At 41.8% G+C, this 26,664-nt stretch overlaps 2 protein-coding genes across 3 annotated transcripts in view; both read right to left on the reverse strand.

Annotated features, from left to right (window-relative positions):
- Positions 1 to 11,529, reverse strand: part of LOC124005433 (mediator of RNA polymerase II transcription subunit 13-like) — a 31,971-nt gene extending 20,442 nt beyond the window's left edge. For both annotated transcript variants that reach the window (XM_046314701.1, XM_046314700.1), the window contains exons 1-6: positions 10,837 to 11,529; positions 9,198 to 9,432; positions 8,160 to 8,328; positions 2,252 to 2,397; positions 1,787 to 1,984; positions 1,472 to 1,657 (exon numbers count right to left, since the gene is read on the reverse strand). In XM_046314701.1, the coding sequence (XP_046170657.1) occupies positions 1,472 to 1,657; positions 1,787 to 1,984; positions 2,252 to 2,397; positions 8,160 to 8,328; positions 9,198 to 9,432; positions 10,837 to 10,902 (1,000 nt within the window). In that variant the 5' untranslated portion in view covers positions 10,903 to 11,529. The remainder of the gene's footprint in view (positions 1 to 1,471; positions 1,658 to 1,786; positions 1,985 to 2,251; positions 2,398 to 8,159; positions 8,329 to 9,197; positions 9,433 to 10,836) is intronic.
- A 3,399-nt stretch (positions 11,530 to 14,928) lies between these two features.
- On the reverse strand, positions 14,929 to 26,664 carry LOC124006198 (ribosomal protein S6 kinase beta-1-like). The gene is made up of 15 exons (XM_046316042.1): positions 26,467 to 26,664; positions 25,337 to 25,380; positions 25,097 to 25,217; positions 24,887 to 24,955; positions 24,201 to 24,348; positions 23,613 to 23,670; positions 23,272 to 23,372; positions 22,456 to 22,546; positions 22,234 to 22,324; positions 17,921 to 18,028; positions 17,775 to 17,837; positions 17,456 to 17,533; positions 17,258 to 17,365; positions 15,954 to 16,066; positions 14,929 to 15,850 (listed from the first exon to the last, which is right to left on the reverse strand). Exons 1-15 carry the CDS (start codon positions 26,533 to 26,535, stop codon positions 15,595 to 15,597), a joined length of 1,518 nt encoding a protein of 505 aa, XP_046171998.1. The 5' UTR covers positions 26,536 to 26,664; the 3' UTR covers positions 14,929 to 15,594.

Here is a 26,664-nt window from a genome sequence, read left to right on the forward strand (position 1 = left end):
AATTGGATATAACAAAATTGGGGATAAAAAGGGGGGAGGTAGCAAAAAAAACGACTTTGTTTTGATGTATTTAGTCATACTATTTCATCTTTCCACAAGATGTAGTCCTGACACAAATCTAGGGTTGCTACCCAAGCCGGCTAGTCATTCATTTTATCAGTTCGGTTGCCAGAGACATAACCCAGTCGTTAAGTCTTTTTGTTCTAAACCTAAGGACACGACTCGGGCGCTCGTTCTAAATGTTCCGTTGCCATTGTAACAGTATAGCTTCCGCCCCTCTCTTCGCCCCGACCTGGGCTCGAACCAGGAACCCTCCGCACACATCAACTGCCCCACACAAAGCATCGTTTCCCATCGCTCCACAAAAATAGCAACCCTTGCAGAGCAAGGGGAACAACTACTTCAAGGTCTCAGAGCGAGTGACGTTACCGATTGAAACACTATTAGCGCGCACCCCTCTAACTAGCTAGCCATTTCACATCGGTTACACCATGATGGCTGACAACGTTCTTATCCCTTACTTGCTAGCCAGCCAACTTCAACTAACAGTCACGCCAAAAAGTTTTGGGGGATACATTCATAACAATGAGCTAATGATGCACGATTTCACCTGGCATTGGCTCTCTCGCCAGGCCACTGTTGAGAAGAGATAGCCAAATACACAGCGAACACACAGCGAACACAATCACTTCAAACTGGAGCAGGAATGACAGCAAACTAGCTGCATTATGTATTTTCCGATTGACATTTCTTTGTGTGGGTGTGTAAATATAACACATATACATAAACACACAAAAATATTGCTGATTCATGATTTCGACTGACTGAGAAAAGCTGCCAATCTGTCTGTCTAGTCACAAATCCAGAAATGCTCATTACTATGGGGACAGCAGGAGATCGAATTTCAATATTGAAACAATTTTGCAAATGTCAGAGATAGACAGCAAGGTAAATACAAATATCCGCAGTTGAAAACCAAATGTTAGTCGAAAAGAAATGGGAGATAATGTCTAGATGTTTTTTAGTGTAGATCTAGTATATAAATTGTCTGGCTGGGCTGATGAGACTGGATTGCACAGTCAGATGGTACAGAGTAAATAGGCATTTCAACGTCAGATTTAGACAGCGGTAACTTGTGGAATAGACATTGGCTGAAATGTGGTTTTAACCAAATCAGCATCCAGGATTAGGCCTACCCGTAATATAAATTAATATAATAGTCAGTATTCATGTACACTACTTACTTGTCAAAATAATCAGTAAGCCATTGTGCTTCTACATCTGCATTGCTTGCTCTTGGGGGTTTTAGGTAGAGTATCTGTATAAGCACTTTGTAACAAGTGTTGAAATTTGATTGATTGAACTTGAATGCATCAATGTTAAATAATTCAAAAGATGGACACTGAACCCAGACAGCTACACTTGCAGAGTTTGTGGTCCTAATAGACTAATTAGTAAATGGTAAGGCTACCTGTTTGGGCCTCCTCCGGTGATGTGGGAGGGGTAAGCGTGACAGAGGACATGGCAGGGTCTCTGTGGGCCCCCAGGCCCTCACACAGGACGGGTGAGGGGTTGGCTGATCCCTGTGGGGCCAGTGCAGGGAGGTCTGACTGGGGCACCAGTACTAGACAAGCAGGGTACACCATCCTAACTCCAGCTGGAACAGATCAGCATAACACATTTAGTCAGTGAGTCTCCATCAGAAAAACACACACAACTGCAATACCACATACTAACCATTAGAATAACATCCACACTGGACAACACACAACAACCCCCATCTTACCAACAAGGACCTCCACAGCTGCTAGTGAGTCGTCCTCCCAGTCTGCATCCTCCATCTTGTCCTCGGGGCGGTCCTTGGAGCTGGGGCTGATGGGATAGAACTGCCTCCACTCCTCAATAAGTTTCTGGGTGGGGTGGTCAGACATCTTGAAGGACTGGCCCGTGACCGTCCCGTTCAGACCGTATGGACTCAAGATAACTGTGGAAGGGAGAGAGGGGACAGGAAGTATGAGGTCAGCACAGGTCAGAATAGAGTCTTGACTAGAAGTAAATTAATTATGACAGCAGGGAGCAAGACTATGCTTTAATTATAAACACTACTGCATTGCCTTTCATATAAAAAAGAATAACCTATGGACATTCTAGTATCTAACCAATGACAGGTAGATCAACGGTTGTCTCAATAAGATATGGCTGGGTGACCAGGATATAGCTGGGTGACCAGGCCATGCCTGGTTAGACCCACCTTGCAGGGGGCTGGCATTTTGTTGTGCCAGGCTCAGATGTTCTTCACCTAGCCTCTGGACAGGCTGGTGCTGGGCAATCTCCACGCTGGTGCACACGTTACTGTCCCCGTGCAAGAAAAAGGTGAACGCACACGACAAGTGCTCACTGCAGAGGGGATGGAAAAACAGTTATTCTCAGATCAATCTGGAAATACACTCCTCAAAAAAATAGTGAACACTAAAATAACACATCCTAGATCTGAATGAATGAAATACTCCTATTAAATACTTTTTTCTTTACATAGTTGAATGTGCTGACTACAAAATCATACAAAAATGATCAATGGAAATCAAATTTATCAACCCATGGAGATCTGGATTTGGAGTCACACTCAAAATTAAAGTGGAAAACCACACTACAGGCTGATCCAACTTTGATGTAATGTCCTTAAAACAAGTCAAAATGAGGCTCAGTAGTGTGTGTGGCCTCCACGTGCCTGTATGACCTCCCTACAACGCCTGGGCAAGCTCCTGATGAGGTGGCGGATGGTCTCCTGAGGGATCTCCTCCCAGACCTGGACTAAAGCATCCGCCAACTCCTGGACAGTCTGTGGTGCAACGTGGCGTTGGTGGATGGAGCGAGACATGATGTCCCAGATGTGCTCAATGGATTCAGGTCTGGGGAACGAGCGGGCCAGTCCATAGCATCAATGCCTTCCTCTTGCAGGAATTGCTGACCACTCCCGCCATATGAGGTCTAGCATTGTTTTGCATTAGGAGGAACCCAGGGCCAACCGCACCAGCATATGGTCTCACAAGGGGTCTGAGGATCTCATCTCAGTACCTAATGGCAGTCAGGCTACCTCTGGCGAGCACATGGAGGGCTGTGCGGCCCCCCAAAGAAATGCCACCCCACACCATAACTGACCTACCGCCAAACCGGTCATGCTAGAGGATGTTGCAGGCAGCAGAACGTTCTCCACGGCGTCTCCAGACTGTCACGTGCTCAGTGTGAACATACTTTCATCTGTGGAGAGCACAGGGCGCCAGTGGCGAATTTGCCAATCTTGGTGTTCTCTGACAAATGCCAAACGTCCTGCACGGTGTAAGCACAACCCCCACCTGTGGACGTCGGGCCCTCATACCACCCTCATGGAGTCTGTTTCTGACCGTTTGAGCAGACACATGGACATTTGTGGCCTGCTGGAGGTAATTTTGCAGGGCTCTGGCAGTGCTCCTCCTTGCACAAAGGCGGAGGTAGCGGTCCTGCTGCTGGGTTGTTGCCATCCTACGGCCTCTGCCACATCTCCTGATGTACTGGCCTGTCTCCTGGTAGCGCCTCCATGCTCTAGACACTACGCTGACAGACACAGCAAACCTTCTTGCCACAGCTCGCATTGATGTGCCATCCTGGATGAGCTGCACTACCTGAGCCACTTGTGTGGGTTGTAGACTCCGTCTCATATTACCACTAGAGTGAAAGCACCGCCAGCATTCAAAAGTGACCAAATCATCAGCCAGGAAGCATAGGAACTGAGAAGTGGTCTGTGGTCAACACCTGCAGAACCATTCCTTTACTGGGGGTGTCTTGCTAATTGCCTATAATTTCCACCTGTCCAACAGCATGTGGAATTTATTGTCAATCAGTGTTGCTTCCTAAGTGGACAGTTTGATTTCACAGAAGTGTGATTGACTTGGAGTTACATTGTGTTGTTTAAGTGTTCCCTTTATTTTTTTGAGCAGTGTATAATGGTCGGTACGATATTCCTTAGAGAAGCAATCAGAGTGAAACATCAAGATTCAATGTCTTATGAGATACAGAAAAATAACGAAGTTATATTATTTGTCAATTGGATTAACTGGTACCAGGACAAATGACAGGTTTCATAAATGCAAAAGAATGCGCAATTAAACAGAGTTGAACAGGGAGGTGACAGGATACTACAGCCAAATGAAAACTACAGTCCTTCTCCCTGAGGCTCACCCATGTTATACGTGCACTGAACAGCTAACAGTAAACGTAGTGATTAAAAACCCAAACTATTCCCATTTGTTTTTCCTCGATGGAAAAGGAGCTTAGGTGGGGGGTGTGGCATGGGGTATGACAATGGACGTGGTCGGCGCTGAAATTCTCTACATAATTTCCTGCAATTCTACCATTTTTAAGGAATACCTAGGATAGGATAAGTAATCCCTCTCACCCCCCCCTTTAAGATTTAGATGCACTATTGTAAAGTGACTGTTCCACTGGATGTCATAAGGTGAATGCACCAATTTGTAAGTCGCTCTGGATAAGAGCGTCTGCTAAATGACTTAAATGTAAATGTAAATTTCTCCATGGAGCGATGATAATTTTTTGAAGTTTAAAAGCTAATTTCATGCTATACTACATATTCTGCAATGGAGCGAAGAGAAAATGTTATAGTTTAAAAGCTAATTTACTGCAGTTATATGCATTTTGCTATGGCTAATGCGGTGTTCTTATGCTCAAAACAAAATCAATACTGTTAAATTCATTGTTTTTGGAATGATCAATTCTCCCTGATTGACAAGCTTTTATTTTGGTGATTGTAGTACTCAAAGCTTATTATAAAATATATATATATATACAGTGCTTTGTAAAGTATTCTGACCCTTGAAGGTCCCCAAGAACACAGTGGCCTCCATTCTTAAATGGAAGATGTTTAGAACCACCAAGACTCTTTGAAGAGCTGGCCGCCAAGCCAAACTGAGCAATCGGGGGAGAAGGGCGTTGGTCGGGGAGGTAACCAACAACCGATGTTCACTCTGACAGAGCTCCAGAGTCCCTCTGTGGAGATGGGAGAAACTTCCAGAAAGACAATCATCTCTGTAGCACTCCACCGATCCGGCCTTTATGGTAGAGTGGTCAGGCGGAAGCTAGTCCTTAGAAAAAGGCACATGACAGTCAACCTGGAGTTTGCCACATGGCACCTAAAGACTCTCATACCATGAGAAACAAGATTATCTGGTCTGATGAAACCAAGATTGAGCTCTTTGGCCCGAATGCCAAGCGTCAAGTCTGGAGGAAACTGGCACCATCCCTATGGTGAAGCATGGCGGCAGCATCATGTTTTTCAGCAGCAGGGACTGGGATACTACTCAGGATCAAGTGAAAGATGAACGTATCCAAGTTCAGAGAGAACCTCAATGTAAACCTGCTCCAGAGCGCTCAGGACCTCAAACTGGGGTGAAGGTTCACCTTCCAACAGGACAAAAACCCTGCGCACATAGCCAAGACAACGCAGGAGTGGCTTCGGGACAAGTCTCTGAATGTCCTTGAGTGGCCCAGCCAGAGCCCGGACTTGAACCCGATCGAACATCTCCGGATAGACCTGAAAATAGCTGTGCAGCGACGCTCACCATCCAACCTGACAGTGCTTGAGAGGATCTGCAGAGAAGAATGGGAGAAACTCCCCAAATACAGGTGTGCCAATCGTATAGTGTCATACCAAAGAAGATTCTAGGCTGTAATCGCTGCCAATGGTGCTTCTACAAAGTACTGAGTAAAGGGTCTGAATACAGGTTTTTCATTTGTCATTATGGGGTAGTGTGTAGATTGAAGAGGAATTGCTTTTATTTAATCAATTTTAGAATAAGGTTGTACCCAAACAAAATGTGGAACAAGTCAAGAGGTCTGAATACTTTCCCAAGGCACTGTAGGTCTATTATCTTTTCTACATACCTTCTCTCTGGTTTTAGTCACTTTAGTATACACAACGTGGTTTTCATCTCAAAATGTAATTAATCTACTTTGGATTTAGGCAGCCGTCAAGGATTACAATGGCAGAAATACAGAAATACACCAATCACATATAAATTGAAGACTATATGACAGGCTATTGGTCTGTTCCTAGAGCAACAGGACCATGTCTGCACCACAGAAAAAGCTGATTGTCCATGAATGGGTCAGAGGATGGGTGTGAGGGTTGAGAGAAAAGGAGAGCAGGGAAGGGAGTGAGGACAGGAGTGGCAACAACATTCCTCACATATTTGTTGTGCACTTCTATGTCATTAAAATATACCTCCAGGTGCCAATGCCTGTGCCAATGAGGAAAGTTATCAGTGAGGCCTGAGCCCTGTCCTTCAACCAGCATGGACAAGACAGAAAATGATTTTAGTTTCAGTTAAAAGTGCTCCTCCAAAACACCAACATTCCTTAAATAGTCCTTGTTAAAAATAGACTATTATGAAATTGAAATGTTAAACAAGGCTTTATTTCCTCACGAGTGCTGCACAGCCAAGCGGCTAAACATACCAAAACAGTTCCTGTTGACATGGTTGGTGTAAAACCACAGTGCAGACTCAGCATGTTCCAAAGACAGCCCTGTTTACCAGACAGAGAGTACAGGCGACAGTGAGACCGCTGGATCTCACTCACACCCCCACCCACTCATTTTCACCAAGTCCAAGCAGGCACTGCTCTGCTTCAACACCCACTTGTAGATGTCTTCATCCAGAACATTGGAGGCCAAGGGGCCAATTCTCAAACACTTCACACCCGTAAACACATCGTGACACCTTAACCCCCCAGTGAACATGCATTGCAATCACCTCAATTCTATCTCACTCTCCCGTGTGTATGAGGTGGGGGCTCTGAAATTAACAGAGCAAAACAGAAATGCTTAAAACAGCAGAACTGCTTGAATTACTAGGGCAGGCAAAACAGACAGGGCTCAAATGAGCTCCTCATGACACTCCAGGATTCCCCCAGGGCCCATTCAAGTGCAGGGGGAAGCCAAAACTGTGATGATGTCATTCCCCTTAAAGAACCAGTCGGACACACGTTTTCCTCTACACAAGACGAAGTCTATGCCCCTTCATCTGTGATTGGTCAAGAGTAGCGATTCTTCAATAAATTATGTTGCCATTCAAGGAGAGACTACTCATTTTTATGCACATTTTTACATTGACAAATACTGCACCAAACATCTTTGATGTAAAACTGGGCGACTAAAATTATCTCTGCAAAAACGTCAATTAATGACGGATTTATTGAGTTCTTAGATTAATTCTGACAATTTTGAGGTGTATACTGGCTACGACGTCTCAAAATGGACAAACAGTACGTACTATTAACGTTTTTTTCTAGATTTTTTAAGGGAGTAAGCGAGCACACTTGTTCGGTTGGCCTAGCCGAACTGAAGCATGCTCACGCATAACAGGGCAATAATTAATACAGTATGCATGTCTACTCTCAGCAGCAGAACAAAAACAATCTGCTGCTTGTTCAGCCTGAGACAGGCATAGACTCCCTAATCTTTCCAAATTAACTTAATAGCAGTGTTGTAGTTTTTTTGGAAATCGATCAAATAATCTGTGCAGGCTGACTCACGTGAACAAGTATACATTCACCTGTACTGACAAATACTCTATGGACAACAGGAACAGGAAACTCTAGACATCCAAGTAATCCAGCCGGGCTATTAACAGAAAATAATACTGAAGCGGACATGAACTATACACATGCTACCTTTGAAGAGCCAAGTGTCCTAGGTGGATTTCAATGAATCCATCTATACAATTTACCTCAGGGTTTCTTTCAAGAATAAACCATAAGGGACAAAAGTGTCAGATAGGGAGTAAATGACAAAGTGTCTACATTTCTATGGCCTGTGTTAGAAAGCATACGCCCGAACATCAAGTAAGAGGAAAACTATCACACTAAGAAACCGCTGAATTTCACAATAGACACCAATGCATGTCATTAACAACTTTGATTGGCATCCATTCAATTTACTGTAGGCCTACAGTGCAATGCATTTCTAAAATCAATAAGGAAGTACACTGATCAGGATGACTCGTTGACCTCCTGCATTCACTTACTAGAAAGTCAACAGAGCACTCTGCAATACTGATGAAGATATCAATGCACTGGTTACAGAAGGGGATAATTATGGGGACTCTTACCTCTTATTGACGGGCTTCTCATCCTTCTCGTAGGGCTTGACAAACCACTTGCCAATACGGACAAAGCTGCGGTTCATGAGGCAACGCTCCAACAGGTTATGGACAGCTTTGAACAGGAGTGTACGGCACTCATAGGACAAGCCACTCTCCCACTCGCCGTCCTCCTCACCTGAGCCAGGAAGAGAGAAAAGACAGTTAGATAAAGTGACTGTTCCACTGGATGTCATAAGGTGAATGCACCAATTTGTAAGTCGCTCTGGATAAGAGCGTCTGCTAAATGACTTAAATGTAAATGTAATACCCGCTGAATGCTCCAATCAACATCACAACTGTAAACAAGAACTCAAGAATTGGCGGCGTTACTTTTTGCCATGGGTTCAAACACTTCAGAAAAAAGATAGGATGGGAATTTTTGACCATCTGCCAAGGATGGGAATTTTTGACCATCTGCCAATGTTTACAGTAAAACGTAACACATTATGCAACCATGTAAATAATATGTTAAAGGGAAACTCCACTCAAAAACAGAAGTCAAGAGGTCTCGCCTTCAAGATATTTGAAATTCAAGAACCAAAGTGTTACCACCCACATCATCATGAAGATCATTTTGTTGTTGTTTTGCTTTGTCAGTGGCAAGGCCTTTAAGATCTAGCCACCAGGCAGCCCCTTAGCTTTACCCTGTAGGGAGCTAACTACTTTAACAGGAGCTGCGACCCCAATGAAAAAGCTGATGGGAGATAGAATTTAAGCCTTCATATGACTGGTATCGTGATGTGCAAACCCATTCCCAACAACAGGCAGAACTCAAAACTGTAGGCCCAACATGTAAACTACTTGCATCTTTTGGTAATGAAAGATGCTTTCAGTCATTGAAGTGTGTCAGGCTGTGGACTACTGTGGGACCTCAACTGAGCAGTGTCTCTCCCCATTTGCATGACACTTGCAGCCCCTCTCTCAAATGTCAACTGAGAGTTCATCCTAACTCCAATGCTCTGTGAGCAACAAGCAACTCTTCCTGTGGCAGAAGCTAGCCCTTACTTGACAGCTCGTGGTGGATGAGCTCGGCGAAGCTGGGGTCATCCCCCCACCAGAAGAGCCAGAGCTCACGGCGACCCGGGGTGTGGTGCCTTCGCCACACGCTTAGCACATCGGCCGCCAGGCACCGGCTGAAGCTGCACAGGATGGGGTCCTCCTCCGTCACAGGGAACAGGATGGGCGAGGAAGTGGGCCCCTGCCACACAAAACGCCGCCATTTTATCCCAGTCAGGTCAGCCTGGGGGACAGGGTGAGGAAAAAAAGAGCTGAGACAGAGGCCCAATCCCAAATAAACACTACACCCTGTGCACTTGTAGAGATTTGAGAAGATTTGACAGGTGCAAAGAATATGGTACTAGCTCCACTTTGCCATCTGATAGGCTAGGTGGAAGTTTCACCATATTGCTTATACCAACCAAATCCGTTCAGATCTCCAAAAGTGCATAGGGTCCATTTGGGATTAGCCCAGAGAGGGGCTGCAAGCCCGCTGAATGCAAAGCAGTGCAGTAGTAGCCTGACAACTTTAACAACTGCACTACCCAATCAGTGTGAAGCACCTCCAAATGCAAAATGTAAAGGAATGCACCTGTTCCTTCTGTGCAACCTAACCTTCCAACTCATTAGTCTTCAGAGTTCAAAGGGTGGGAAATCCCTTTCTATCAAAGTATTTAGTGCCAATGGATATTTCCTAGAATTCCTTTGAATGCTATGCAACACATTTTCCAGAGAAATAATATAGTACCAATTCAAAATATGACAAGATATTTATTTTATCCTAGTTTCAATAAAATATACAGTTTCAGAATCCCTAAAACTTTGTTTTTGTCACACTGCTTTGCTTTATCTTGGCCAGGCCGCAGTTGTAAATGAGAACTTGTTCTCAACTTGCCTACCTGGTTAAATAATGGTGAAATACATTTTTTAATAACTAGTAGCCTATAGTTGATATTATGTACACTTATCTGGTTACCCTGCTTAAAGTTATATCCATAAGGGAGTAGTACCACATAATACTACAATGAGGACTTGTGAAACTCAGTAGATCCGTGAGTTGTAGTTGACAGCATTGGCAATAGGAATGCTCACTGAAGGAAACAATACTGTAGACATAATCATAGGCTGACTCATGATATTGTTGGCCTAAAAAGTTAGCCATAACTAGCTAGCTACCTAGCCAAGCATCAAGTTGTAAACAAACAAGGAACACTATGACTAGTTGCTAAATAGTTGGATATATCCAATTGCAGTCAAATACATAGCTAATGGTGCTGATGTGACGAATAATAAACAAATCTCACAATGACAGACATCACAAAACAAACTGAACCTAGCAAGCCAGTTAGCCAACATTAGCTAGCTAGTGAGCGACATGATTATAGGTAACTAAGTATTTTTGTTGTTTTTTAATCTGGGAACTTCAGTTGCTATAAACTAACATATCAACCAATATTAATGTTAGCTAGCTAACGTTAGCGCACTTGCAAAATTGCATTAGCCAGCAATCTAGAACAGGCCTTGACGCCTCCAGTCAGCTGTAGTCAAGCGGTTTAGCTTGCTGACTGGCTAGCTAGCCAAAATGGCTTTCTGGCCTCAGTTTGAGCTAGCTAACGTTAGCATGCTAACAGCGAGTTTAATCACTTACCAGGCAAAATAGGTTGGAGTGGCAGTCCTCCAAACTGGCCCCGTTTGGTACAAAACATGAACTCATCCTCACAGAGTGGTTGAACAATCCATCGTCTCAGTTACAAAGAGCAGCAATATTCAGCTAAGTTTTAAGCTATTTAATCTGGATAGAGTATTTAGTCAAATACCCCATAAAACTAAGATGCTAACTGGCTAGTTATTTATACAACCGGTTGATGATGGCTAGCCACTACGCTAGCTAAACAATATCGCTGTCTTGATAGCCAGCTAACACAACTAGTTAGCTTTCTACGCTAACAAATTCATAAACCCCACTTCGAGTCCGTTCTTACTTTACTACACAATGCGTTTAATAAAATATATACACGAACCATACCACAACCTCAACATAAAGTGATCTACTAGTAATCTTAAACAATTTCAGAGCAAAGAAACTCTCCCCTCCTTCCGAGTTTCGCTAGCTAACATAGCCAACTCAGACTAAATAAAACAGTTAGCTAACACCACCCTTCTATTCCACATAGTCGCCGGAATCCGATAAAACTATAAAAACTTTCACTCAAATACTGAAATCGTGATGTAAATGTCCAGTAAGGTTAAGCATTTGCGTTCACTGATTCTCGGGTCCGGCAGGTTTCCATTTGAATTCATGGATTGAATTCTTTAATGGCGGCCAGGAGGACAACTCTGCCTCCCAACTCCCATTGGCCAATGTGTGGTAACGGGGAAAAAGGGGGGGGGGGGGTAAAACTATAACTGATGGCTCGTCGCTGAGTTTACTGATCAAACCAGTGAGATATTTGTATCAGGCAAATCTCAGCCTATAATTATCAGCACGCTTTCAGGCTCCAGTACAGGCTATAATCTAAAAAAAACTGCATTGTATTATTAGCTGCCATTATAGCAAGCCTTTTGGAGTTTTCCCTGGCAATTAAAAAAAAAAAAAAATATATATATATATATATATATATATATATATATTAGATGAAACATTTCTAGGTATACCCTTGTACTGAATACCTAGAAGGGATAGATATAATATAAATCTGTTTTTATAAATAACACCTACTACTATCAATAACATACAGTGGCTATTTCTATATCAATTTTGTGTGCATCCTAGATATGGGTGCTGCTGCCAACTAGAATATATGGGAAATATATGGGAAGGATATATATGGGAAGGAATACCTGGGAGAATGCGATGAGAATGCTGACCTTGAGTTTGTCTGTCCAACAGGGAAACTCTAATGCTCTGTGCTTAATGGAAATAGTAAAAACATAACCTCTCATCCTGGCCCAAGCCAGTCCTGAGGCTGCACCTGAACATTGCAGGTAACCCTCCTCAAGACACATAGGTCTTAAGTCATTTATCAGATGCTCTTATCCAGTGGTGTAAAGTACTTAAGTCAAAATACTTTAAAGTGCTACTTAAGTAGTTTTTGGGGGTATCTGTACTTTATGATTTATATTTTGACAACTTTTACTTCAATACATTCCTACAGAAAATATTGTACTTTTTACTCCGTACATTTTCCCTGACAAACCAAAGTACTCGTTACATTTTGAATGCTTAGCAGGACAGGGAAATTGTGAAATTGACACACTTATCAAGAGAACACGTGGTCATCGCTCCTGCCTATGGTCTGGTCGACTCACGAAACACAAATGCATCTTTTGTAAATAATATCTGAGTGTTGGAGTGTGACCCTGTCTATCCGTAACATTTCTAGGTATACCTGCTTTGCTTAATTTAAGGAATTTTAAATGATTTATACTTTTAACACTTAAGTATATTTGAGCAATTACATTTACATTTGATATCTAAGTATATGTGAGCAATTACATTTACTTTTGATACTTAAGTATATTTAAAACCAAACAAGTACTATTTTAAAGTACTATTTTAGTGGGTGACTTTCACTTTTACTTGAGTAACTTCCTGTTAGGATATCTATACTTTTACTCAAGTATGACAATTGGGTACTTTTTCCACTACTGCTCTTATCTAGAGCGACTTACCGCTGCAATTAGGGTTGCTCAAGGGCACAGACAATAGTTTTTCACCTAGTCGGCATGGGAATTCAAATACCAACCAGAACATCAATACATCCACTTTTCATCGAATAAAATCTTCAATACGTTTGAAAAAGCAAAAGAGAAAATTGATTAATTTCACAAAATTTAATATGGTTCATTATGAGTCTCAAATAAAAAGCGTCTGTTTCACTGTTTTTATCTGGCAAAATCCAAACATGTGCACCTAGTCATGCAGTACCACTTATCATCGTGTGGCAGTAGCACCAGTAAGATACATGTATTTTTACAGAAATTGGCAGCAGCCACCCCTCCTGGCTCTCAGACTGGCTACTGCTGGTTTAGAGGGGATAGTAGCATAGAAGACATCCTCTTCCACAGTGAAGATGTCAAATAATTCATACATGAGGTTGTTGACACTGGCAAATATTATTCAAGGAGAGCTGGTACAACAGGCTGGAATGTTGAGTTACTTGAACTGGCCATATTTACTTTATGCCAAGGTTGACCACGCAGCACAATATAATCTAGGCAGTATACAAACCAGATGAGGTTTAACACTTTTTAAAGTCTACACTACCGGTCAAAAGTTTTAGAACACCTACTCATTAAAGTTTAAAAAAAGGCTTTACTGATGATAGCCCTATTTGGTAAAATACCAAGTCCATATTATGGCAAGAACAGCTCAAATAAGCAAAATGACAGTCCATCATCATTACTTTGAGACATGGTCAGTCAATATGGAACATTTCAAGAACTGAAAGTTTCCTCAAGTGCAGTCTCAAAAACCATAAAGCGCTATGATGAAACTGACTCTCATGTGGACCGCCACAGGAAAGGAAGACAGAGTTACCTCTGCTCCAGAGGATACGTTCATTAGAGTTACCAGCCTCAGAAATGGCAGCCTAAATAAATGCTTCACAGAGTTCAAGTAAGAGACGTCTCAACATCAACTGCTCAGAGGAAACTGTGAATCAGGCCTTCATGGTCAAATTGCTGCAAAGAAACCACTACTAAAGGACACCAATAACAAGAAGAGACTTACTTGGGCCAAGAAACACAAGCAATTAAACTAATTAAATTAAACTGGTGGAAATTTGTCCTTTGGTCTGGAGTCCAAACTTGAGATTTTTGGTTCCAACCGCAGTGTCTTTGTGAGACAGGTGTGGGTGAACACATGACCTCTGCATGTGTATTTCCCACCGTAAAGCATGGAGGAGGTGGTGTTATAGTGTGGGGGTGCTTTGTTGGTGACACTGTCAATGATTTATTTAGAATTCAAGGCTCTGGTAGCCACACTTAACCAGCATGGCTAACAGAGCATTCGGCAACGATTTCACCATCCCATCTGGTTTGGGCTTAGTGGGACGATAATTTGTTTTTCAACAGGACAATGACACAACACACCTCCAGGATGTGTAAGGGCTATTTTACCAAGGAGAGTGATGGAGTGCTTGCTCAGATGATGTGGCCTCCACAATCACCCGACCTCAACCAAATTGAGATGGTTTGGGATGTGCCGGACCACAGAGTGAAGGAAAAGCAGCCAACAAGTGCTCAGCACATGTGGGAATTCCTTCAAGACTGTTGGAAAAGCATTCCAGGTGAAGCTGGTTAAGAGAATGCCAATAGTGTGCAAAGCTATCAATGTAAAGGGTGGCTACTTTAAAGAATCTAAAATAGTTTGATTTGTTTAACACTTTCTTGGTTACTACATGATTCCATGTGTTATTTCATTGTTTTGATATCTTCACTATTATTCTACAAAGTAGAAAATAGTACAAATAAAGAATAACCTTGAATGAGTAGGTCCCAAAACTTTTGACCGGTAGTGTAGGTCATAGTCCTTGGACTTTGTTACAGTTATTCTAGTCCCACTAAGCAAATGGTACCTTCCCAACAATTAAAAATACACTATGACAGAGTTATTCATTTTAGTGTGGTGCATATTGTTTAATATTATAGAGGATATGCATGTACTCATTTAGTTCTTACCCAACAACATTCTATCAGTAAAAGAATACAAATGTAATAACCAAAAGTCCACATTCAGTTAGTAATTCAAAATGTAAAAAGTAAACATGTATTTTTATTGAGGCCCTCATGAATTGATATAGCACAGTAGATGTATCCCTTTTGTAAAATACTTAAGACAAAGCTATATTCAGAAACTCAGCTTATTGATACCCCTCCCAATCATATAGGTTTTCAATTAACAATAATTTGTATGATTTCATCCTGAGCCAGGAAGCAACCTTCAAGAAATACTGTCAAATCTCCCAAGTGTTCAGTGGAAGCAATTAATTCCTCATCAGCAGTTAATCATCTAACATGAAGGACTTTGGATGATGTTTTATATACGGCACGTTACTGTGAATTGTGATGGGTCACATTTGATACGTTTTATCTCATTCCTTTTTTTTGTGATAGGATGGAGTAATAACAAAAAAAAAGTTAAATATCCATAGTGATGCCCCGTCCCGCTGGTCCAGTCCTGTTAGGGGTCAGGCTGCAGAGGTCAAGGGGACCTGAGGGAGTGGCCGAGTCTGCCGAGCTCAGCTGCAGCACACTGGAGGTTACAGCCTTGGGGATACTTCAGGTAGTGATGGTGTGTGTGTAGAAGTGAAATTTAGAGTTTCATTGTCTCTAGTGTCCTTAGCTTAAAAAATAAAGAATAATTATCAACAAAGAAAAAAAATCCTCTAAGATGAGCTGCTGGTCATAGGTTCATGCGTAAATGCTCGGGCCTCTTGGCCATGACGGGGTAGGCCTGTTGTTTGAACTGGGACAGGTTGGACCCAGTAGGCTGGCGGATGGGTAGGGGGGCTGAGGCCTCAGAGCTGGCCTGCACATCCATCTGTTCTGGGGTTGACACATACATGACATGCTCCTGTGGCGACTGGAGACATAGAGAGGATCCGCCGGGCATCAATGGGCCCCGGGGCCACACGTCACCGGCAGAGAACTTGAGAGGGCTGAAAAGGAATAAGGGACATACCCTGACTGTGGTGATGTGGCATACTCAAATGTTGTACAAGATATGTAGGAACAGCTGAAGAGGCTGAAATGACAGAATACCTGACTGGAGTTCTTGGGCTCCCCAAAAACCGTCGGGGTGAGCGGATTTTTGGCTCGAATGAGAACTTTTCCTTTACATTTTCCAGTACTGATGGAGCAACATACGTAAAGCCCTGCAGGAGCAATGACAGAGGGGTTACTGTCACCAGTACTGCCTACCAAGGTATAAGGAGAAATTAACCTGTTAAATCTACCCCCTACTTTTTGAAAATTCTGTTAAAAATTGAGCAACATTTCAGCGTCCTGCTACTCATGCCAGGAATATAGTATATGCATATGATTAGTATGTGTGGATAGAAAACACTCTGACGTTTCTAAAACTGGTTAAATCACGGCTGTGATTATAACAGAACGTGTGTTTCATCGAAAAGCGGAAGAAAAACTGATCACCAAAATCTGAAAAATATATCAATGCGCCACTTGCATGTATTGTCTATTGGAAAGCAAATTAGATGGGGCTGAGATTGCAAGTGCTACAGCTTCCACACGATGTCGCCAGTCTTGTCAATTGCCTGCGCTTTGTTTCTTGGTCAAACGAGTAAGAGAGATCCCATTCCTTCCGGTCTCCGACAGGATGTTTTGTAGTAGAAATTTCTGAACATGATTTGAAGACGTGGAGCTATTGAATACATATCGCCCCGTGATCAATTTGATAGATTATTAACGTTTACTAATACCTACAGTTGGATTACAAAAGTATTTTGAAGTGTTTTGTGAAAGTTTGTCAACTTTTTTAATTTTAAAAACACACATTATGTTATAGTCACAGCAGTGATTTAACCAGTTTTAGAAACGTCAGAGTGTTTTCTATCCACACATACTAATCATATGCATATACTATATTTCCGGCATGAGTAGCAGGACGCTGAAATGTTGCGATTTTTAACAGAATGTTCGAAAAAGTAGGGGGTAGATTTAAAAGGTTAAGGTGAATTCTGTTATAACATGATTTTGTCTTATGAGCAAAATTAATACAAACACATGTACTACGCGATAAGACAGGTTCCGAATTTATGTGAAACATCACAGCACAGCTGAAAAATATATGGCTTATGGAAATCATAAGAGGGCGGTTTACGGAGATAGCTAGGATGGAGAGTAGCCGAGGGGTGGGTTTAAATGCTCATGTTCTATAATAGTTAGTACTTATACATTATGTTTTCAGTCATATCTAGATGTAATGTATATCAAATTACCTTATTCTTGCTATGTAAAAAAAAAGTGTAATGTTTATGTTACAAAATAAATAGCTGTAAAAAATAAAAACATGTCATCTCTAACAAGATATTATGTAGCAGTCTTACCAGAAAGGCTTGGTTGGCGCTTTCACTAAGCGTAGAGTCGTCTGGGCTGTCTACTGGTGTCTGGCTGGTGAACTTGGAGTCAAACTGGCTCACATCTTCAGCAGATTGCTATGGATACAAGAGATCAGGTATGTTACAGAGTCTAATGCCTTTGAGCTGGAAAGGTTGCTTAAAACAAACAGAAGCTCTTCTGCTTACCAGGAAAGGCTTGAATGGAGCCTCCACTTTCCTGGCCAGGAGCTCTTCCCAGTTAATGTGTCGGAAGAAGGGATGAGCCTAAGGGAAGATGAGCAAACAAAATATTATAACAATAGCATTTTAATTTCAATACTTCCCAGTCCCCTATCACTTTTGAACACTTCTATTTAGGGTAATCCTTTGTTGTATTGTGATCAGAGGCTAGAGACAAAGTGTTGCTTGCCAGAATGGGGTAGAATCTCAAACTCAAGGTTACATTTGTCTTGGTAGCATCAAGTCACTCCATCCAAAATTTTTCCACTCCTTCTCTTGTTCTCACCTGCACCTCTGTAGCATCTCCAGCCCCTGCTCCAAGTCTTGATGAGGCATTTCTCTTCAGAAGCTGAAAAACAAGAACAAGTATAAATACATATGTGATAACCAAAATTAAAATAAAACGGTCAAATATGTTAAACAAATAGTCACCCTTTTCAGGAGATCTCTGGCTTCTTGTGTGAGGTAGGGTGGGAGGTTCAGCTTGCATTTTAAGATTTTGTCAATGGTCTTCTTCCTGTTTTCACCAGTGAATGGTGGCTGCATTTGAAAAATAAAATAACCTTGGGTCAATACTAGGGCTGTGGCAGTCAAGAAATTCTGTCAGCCGGTGATTGTGATACCAACAGTTATTTGCTTGACACAGTAATTGACCATTAACATATTTAGCATCTCCAGGCTTCCACACAAGCCACTGATGCAGACTGTTGGAACATCTACATTTTAAAGTCTAATAAATCCATGTAATACCTTCACAAAAATACATATTAGACAGGTCTAAAGAAACATGACATGAAGAAAATGTCTATTTCAGAAAAGAACAGCATACTCCGAGTGGTTCTTACGTTGATAAGATGGAGCCGGAGAACAAGGCTGACATTTGACGTATTCCTAACCAATTGTGTTTTTTAAAATATATTCTTTGCATTGTTTAAATGAACTTGTTTGTAGACAATGTTTCTGCTACCATCTCTTATGACCGAAAAACCTTCTGGACATCAGAACTGCGATTACTCACCACGGACTGGCACAATGATTTTTTTCCCTTTAACAAGTCCGACGTGAATGACATATTGCTTTCCTGGGAACAGGCCCGCTTTCAAGGAGCGGGACTCTAACTCAGAAGCTTAGGGGGAAAAAATCCTGCTATGCCCTCCAACGAACAAACAGGCAAAGCGTCAATACAGGACTAAGATCTAATCGTATTACGCCGGCTCTGACACTCGTCGTATGTGGCAGGGCTTGCCAACCATCAGACTACAAAGGGAAGCACAGCCGAGAGCTTCCTAGTGACACGAGCCTACCAAATAAGCTAAATTACTTCTTTGCTTGCTTCGAGGCAAATAACACTGAAACATGCATGAGAGCACCAGCTGTTCAGGAAGACTGATCACGCTCTCCGCAGCCCATGTGAGTAAGACTTTTAAACAGGTCAACAACAGAGAGGCTTGTTCTAGGTCCCAAGAAACAAAGAGATCTTCTGTTGAATCTGACAATTAATCTTAATGGTTGTACAGTCGTCTCAAATAAAACTGAAGGACCCTGATCTCTCTTTTGACGAACATATCAAGACTGTTTCAAGGACAGCTTTTTTCCATCGTCGTAACATTGCAAAAATCAGAAACTTTCTGTTAAAAAATGATGCAGAAAATTTAATCCATGCTTTTGTTACTTCTTGGTTAGACTACTGCAATGCTCTACTTCCGGATAAAGCACTAAATAAACTTCAGTTAGTGTTAAATACGGCTGCAAGAATCCTGACTAGAACCAAAACATTTGATCATATTACTCCAGTGCTAGCCTCCCTACACTGGCTTCCTGTCAAGGCAAGGGCTGATTTCAAGGTTTTTACTGCTAACCTACAAAGCATTACATGGGCTTGCTCCTACCTATCTTTCAGATTGGGTCCTGCCTACATACCTACACTACGGTCAAGAGATGCAGGCCCCCTAATTGTCCCTAGAATTTCTAAGCAAACAGCTGGAGGCAGGGCTTTCTCCTATAGAGCTCAATTTTTATGGAATGGTCTGCCTACCCATGTGAGATATGCAAACTCGGTCTCAACCTTTAAGTCTTTACTAAAGACTCATCTCTTCAGTGGGTCATATGATTGAGTTTATTCTGGCCCAGGAGTGTGAAGGTGAACAGAAAGGCTCTGGAGCAATGGACCGCCCTTGCTGTCTCAGCCTGGCCGGTTCCCCTCTCTCCACTGGGATTCTCTGCCTCTAACCCTATTACAGGGGCTGAGTCACTGGCTTACGGGTGCTCTTTCATGCCGACCTTAGGAGGTGTGTGTCACTTGAGTGGGTTGAGTCACTGACGTGATCTTCCTGTATGGGTTGGTACCCCCCCTCTGGTTGTGCCGTGGCAGAGATCTTTGTGGGCTATACTCGGCCTTGTCTCAGGATGGTATGTTGGTGGTTGAAGATATCCCTCTAGTGGTGTGGGGGCTGTGCTTTGGCAAAGTGGGTGGGGTTATATCCTTCCTGTTTGGCCCTGTCCGGGGGATGTCATCGGATGGGGCCACAGTATCTCCTGACCCCTCCTGTCTCAGCCTCCAGTATTTATGCTGCAGTAGTTTGTGTCGGGGGGCAAGGGCCAGTTTGTTATATCTGGAGTACTTCTCCAGTCTTATCCGGTGTCCTGTGTGAATTTAAGTATGCGCTCTCTAATTCACTCTCTCTCGGAGGACCTGAGCCCTAGGACCATGCCTCAGGACTACCTAGCATGATGACTCCTTGCTGTCCCCAGTCCACCTGGCCGTGCTGCTGCTCCAGTTTCAACTGTTCTGCCTTCGGCTATGGAACCTTGACCTGTTCACCGGACGTGCTACCTGTCCCAGACCTGCTGTTTTCAACTCTCTAGAGACAGCAGTAGCGGTAGAGATACTCCTAATGATCGGCTATGAAAATTCAACTGACATTTACTCCTGAGGTGCTGACTTGCTGCACCCTTGACAACTACAGTGATTATTATTATTTGACCATGCTGGTCATTTCTGAACATTTGAATATCTTGGCCATGTTCTGTAATAATCTCCAACCGGCACAGCCAGAAGAGGACTGGCCACCCCTCATAGCCTGGTTCCTCTCTAGGTTTCGGCCTTTCTAGGGAGTTTTTCCTAGCCACCATGCTTTTACACCTGCATTGCTTGCTGTTTGGGGTTTTAGGCTGGGTTTCTGTACAGCACTTTGAGATATCAGCTGATGTACAAAGGGCTATATAAATAAATTTGATTTTGATGATTTAATATGTCTGGTGCAAACCCAACACCTCTCATCACCCCAAGAACATTTTGGTGGCATCATCATGCTCTGAGGATGTTTTTCCATCAGCAGGTACTGGGAAACTAGTCAGAATTGGAGTACTGCCTTGTTCCATTCTACCTTAGTGCTGCGCAATCGGAAGGGCATATCACTCACATGGCTCTCCATCACGTGATTGGGTCTCTCACAGGCTACAAGTGAAGACAGACACCAGGGACGCAACTACACGTGTCCTCATGCAACTCAGAGGTGTATATTGAAGACAATGGAAGAACTTTCCACATTTACTTTGTCAGCTAACAAGATGAGTAGGCCTAACAAACAGCAAAAGCACTAGCCTATGTCAATCTACTATCCCCACAGTACAAAAACGTACCTATGCTATTGGTCAACTTGACCTTCTGCGCGAGCAAGAAATATTCCAAACATAGTCTGAGACAGTTGTGGGATGGGATAGATCCTATATTTATACAACCACTAGCATCAAAAAAACATTTTTTCACAATGTGACTGACCAACAGAACGTTTAGCTTAAAATATTGATAATCTATTTCTTCACATTATAAGCGCAGCAATGCGCACATGGCAGTAGGCTATAAGCACGAATGTTCCATTAGCGGGAAAACACCATTATCAAAAAGTGACCGCAAATGCGATTATACATGTAATGCTTTTATTAAAAAGGAGCATTTATATGGTGAAAATTATCTTCCCCAAACTTGAAACTCAGGTGCTGCTTATGTATGCCAGTTAGGCTCTAAACACCTTGTAAAAATAGATTAATGTGCTTCATTTTAAGAAGTTATTTGGCCACTTCAGTTGTGATACACATCGTGTCAAAACATATAGGCCTTTAGGGTAGGCTACATGAGGTATGCGACTATGATTAGAAAAAGCTGCAAAAAAATAACATATGCTAATATTATCACCCATCAAACTATTCTGATTTCATCTAGTCTTTACATATTCTAAATAGTATGTGTGACATTTGTTCTGATTTAGAATGGACCATTATCATGCACTTGTCTCAAAACATCTATGCACTTAAATAGCCAGGTAGGCTATACTCCTGTGGTAAAGATAAACAATGTGCTTAATATTAGGAAAGTTGATAAATAAATATAGTAGACCTAGCCTATAGAAAGCTGATGGGATCCTCCTCTTTTGATAAGAGGCCATCACTCTGTTTCCTCACGCAATCAGAGTGATTAGAGGGACAATAGTGTGCTGAGTACCAGGCAGTTAGCAAGTTTGGTAAGCTACTAATGACCATCAGCAGTATCAGAGAGCTTGGAGAAGCCTAATTACCGTAACTAAATGGTCACGTGGAATTTGACTGCCTTCATGACTCGGGACCACCATTGTGACAGTAATACGGTCACTGCAACACCCCTAGTCAACACCGATTGATTGTAACAGAAGTTGTTGTATTACTACGTCATTATAAACAGAAGTCTATGAAAGAAGTTGTGCACTAACCGCTCCAGTCAGCATGTCGTACATAAGCGCTCCAAGACTCCACCAGTCCACTGCTCTGTTGTGTCCACTTCTCATCAGGATCTCTGGAGCCCTGACACAACAACATTTTTTTCAACACATATTTTCATGATAGACTGAGGCAGTAAATAGATTTTAAAAAATAGCAGCTTTCAACAGATTTACATGAACAACGGGGTGTGTATTTTACAAAGTGTGACTTACATGTACTCTATGGTGCCACAGAAAGTATGGGTGACCGTGCCGCCGTGAATGGACTCTTTACACAGCCCAAAGTCAGTCAGTTTCACATGGCCTGGAAAAACACACAATACAGAAACACTACAGCCAATTTCATTTTGAGGTGGACATGCAGAACATTTTCTAAATTACATTTCCTGCGGAATAAATTAAATGTTAGTCACATGCATTGAATATAACAGGTGTTTCACCTTACAGTGAAATGCTTACTTACGAGCCTCTAATCAACAGTGCAGTTTTTAAAAAATACAGATAAGAATGAGAGATAAAAGTAACAAGTAATTAAAGATGCAGTATAAAATATATAAAAAAATCAAAAGTGTAATAGTAATACGGGGAACATTTTTTAGTTACATATCAATTCAATTTTGGACAATATTATACCAATATTTGACTCCAATTATCAATTTATATTTGTTTGCTACGGTAGGTAGCATTAGCTAGCGCTAGTCAGCAATACCTGCGCCAACACTTTGTTTCATCCTATAGCTTGTTTTCCATCTTTTTAAATAGTGAGCCAACAAGTTTTCAGCACTTATTTCCATGACTGATCAAAACTTGCTTTCTCACATTCCCTCGTCTCTCAGCAGCAGACTTACGGTGAGCAATATTTTTGGAACATCAAATCGCAATACATATACAAGCTTGAATGTCTAACATGAAGTGCATATACATGCACAAATGTGGATGCATTTACAGCTAATGTAGCATCAAACATTGTCTGCAGTGCACATGATTGCAACTCAGGACATCTGTTGTGACATCTTTGCCCAGCATTACCTTGGTTGTTAAGCATGATGTTTTCAGGCTTCAGGTCTCTATAGATGATGCCTTTCTGGTGCAGATGGCCCAGAGCCATGGAAATTTCTGCCAGGTAAAAGCTGCAGATAAGAAACCACATTTACATTGTACACATACACTGATTTTTACTAAATTATTTTCTGTGCCAGACACAGCCAACACCTGGTAACCTAATCTTAAGTTTACCGCTTTTGTAAATAGCATTTTCCCTTTCACCAACTAACATACTGGTGTAGGTTATTCCAAATATGTGTCTTAATACAGTGGATGTAAGAAAACAGACTGGTATGACAACATTGCCTTTTGTGATCTCAACTCACCAGGCGGTGTCTTCCATAAAAATCCCCTCTCTTTCCAGTTGCATAAACAGCTCTCCACCTGAAAAGTACAACAAAATTCAAACTGAAACAGACATAAAAAAAAATTAAAAACTAGTGTTGCATAAAATAGTTGTGGGGAGACTACACCAAATTTACTCTTTCACCCATTTAATTTTGAATTCTGACTGACTGACTTCCACATACCATAGTGTGCATTCTTCTCTGTAACTCTAGAGCAGACAGGAAGGGATGGTGGACAGATTGTAGGCACTATTACATACATTATGGTTAGATGCAATGAGCAGAGGAGGCCCATTAAGTGTTCATGTAAATCATGCAAAGGCCAATGTCCTGTGTGAAACAACAAATTCAGATGATTTGAATCATATTTTTTGTGAAACCATCCCTTGGTTTCAGAATAAGAGAAACTATCTGCATGACTGGGACTGCTAATGTGTAAAGAGATTCAGTCGGACTGCCCAGCTACTCTTGAGCAACAGGAAGAGTGTGAAAATAATGGATGTTTGTTTATCTTTGCGTGAATAGGTCGTTTGATGTAACTGCCTGCGTGACTCCTGATTTACTGACCACTGAGGTACTCTAGGATGAGGTACAGCTTGCCCCCCGTCTGGAAGGCGTAGATGAGATCCACGATGAAAGGATGCTTCACTTCCTCCAGAATGTTCCTCTCTGCCTTGGTGTGGGCCGTGTCCTTAGCATTGCGTACAATCATAGCCTGCAAGGCCCCAAAACATTTATGACCATTAGTCATGCTAATACCACTAGTCTGCCATTCAAAAAGCCACATGATAAAATACACTTCATTATCAGTTCTAGAAATGCCACCACTTTCAAGAATGTGCCAACATTTAATTCAGCGTTGCTTAGAACATTTCTGTTCGAAATTAAGCAATTGGCTTTTCAGGGAATTTTTGCAGCATAGCTTAGGGGACAAATCTTGATGAAGTGGTATGTGAGTGCATCTCTCATTAAAGTACATTTCACTGATCAAGCAAAAGCACAATCTATTGTGCAACATCTAATGGACTGAAACAGCTTCTGAAATGCCAAGACTGCAGCAGTGAAGATGGCAAACTACCAAAAACACCAACAGGCTTCAAGGAAAGCCAATATTTGCACAGAAGCAACATAAAACAATGTTTATTTGTCATATTTACTAAGTTTGAGACAAAATTGAGACTTGATGAATATGCCTGCTGCCAATTATGAACTAATTGTAAATAAATGTGTCTTTGAATATTATTTTTAGGTACCTTCTTTAAAACCTTCATGGCAAATATCTTCCCCGATGCTGCTCCAGCAACTTTTCGAACTTGAAAAACCTAAAAAAAAAAAAGGGAAGAACCAGTTCAACACAATGGGCCAGGCCAAATAATGACAAGTTTGAAATGGAATTTTAATAAAACCTCATAAAAGCCAATGAAAACGCATTTTAAATGGCTCTCAGGGGAACAGCACCGTACCTTTCCATAACCACCCTTTCCCAGCACCCGCAGCAGCTCAAAACACTCCGGCCTGATGTTCTCTTTTCCTTGGTTGACGTTGTCCTCAGATATCTCAATCTTCTCACAGTCGTCCATATTGCTGGGGAAAGAAGTAATGTAACTATATGCTCACTGACCGAAGCACGGTACAATTACTGTGACAACTCAACATAATTATTCATCTACCAGGCATCCATAATGCTAAGGGTGAACACTTACAATTCAAAGCCGCTGCACTGGTCCATGAAATCGTTGATCTGAGCCTATGACAGAAAATGTCAATTAGAACATTGTAAAAATAAATCTGCTTTATAACTGAAATCACTGCAGAGCCATATAACAGCAGTAGCACTTCAATAGATTCAACAGGAATGTTGATTATATTATTTTTTTAAAGTGTTACATCTTAGACGCAAGGATATCGTCTGAAATCAATGCAATGTTAGCTAAAACATTAACTCAACATAGACCACCAACATGCGAGAGTATACCATCATGTGAAAGAAGGTTAAATTAAATTCAAATCTGTTTTGTTCACATTTCAGAACCCTGGATAGAGGATCTTGAGCTGTAGACTACTTTTTTGTATCTCGACAGCTTTGGAATTGACCCCAAACTTACATTTATTTTGTTATGTTTACAAATCTTTATGGAGTTAAACATTTTACACCCAGAAAACATGTAACGTGATATTTAGTGTAGCCCAAAATCCTTGCCAATGGGCACTGAACATGAGATGTTCAATAGAGTACGAAATGTTTATGATAAAATTGTAATTCTTGGTAGCTAACTGTCAGAGCATGAATAGAGTTCGTTCATACCATGCAAACTGTAAACATGGCCCTATACAGCCAATTTATTAGCTAGCTATCACAAATAGTTCACAGGTAAGGCTATGAGCACGGCGAATGTCCACTATAACCCATCATTAAATCTTGTCCAAATTGGGATTTGCATGTGTCCACATAAGGACCTCCAGTCCATATTGTTCCAAACTGCAGAAGTACCAAAATAAACTGTTGCAGGACAGCAACCAAAGCACGCTTGCCTTTGCTGCACATTGTCTAGCAAGCTTGAAAATATAATATTCAATATTCGTATAAAGTATGCAAATAGATTAATTGTATAACTACGATCTCCCAACAGCTGAGAACAAGTGACAGCTCATGAGTGTTAACTGGCTGATCTGTGGCTAGCTAATGTTAGAAGGCTAGCTTGGAGCGTTGTCAAAATTGGGCCTAAAGCATTGGCAACAAACCAAGACGTCGGGCCTATAGCTAGCTAGCATGGCTATCAGCAATTACATCGAACAGTCGTGCAACAATACCCGACAGAATCGAGAAAATTACCTCCTCGAGCTCATCTTCGGAGACATTTTCCTCCGGCTGATCCAAATCGATGTCGAATACACCCGCCATCAATGCTTTCGTTCAGGTTCAGTCGGTGAGAAAAGCTCGCGCTCATCCACCTCATGGACAAACACACATCGCCGCCGCCATAACCGGCTACTAAACAGAGCATGCGCACCACACAACCAACCAAGTGAA

The sequence above is a fragment of the Oncorhynchus gorbuscha genome, linkage group LG19 (assembly GCF_021184085.1).
Source record: "Oncorhynchus gorbuscha isolate QuinsamMale2020 ecotype Even-year linkage group LG19, OgorEven_v1.0, whole genome shotgun sequence".
Classification (NCBI taxonomy): Eukaryota; Metazoa; Chordata; class Actinopteri; order Salmoniformes; family Salmonidae; genus Oncorhynchus; species Oncorhynchus gorbuscha.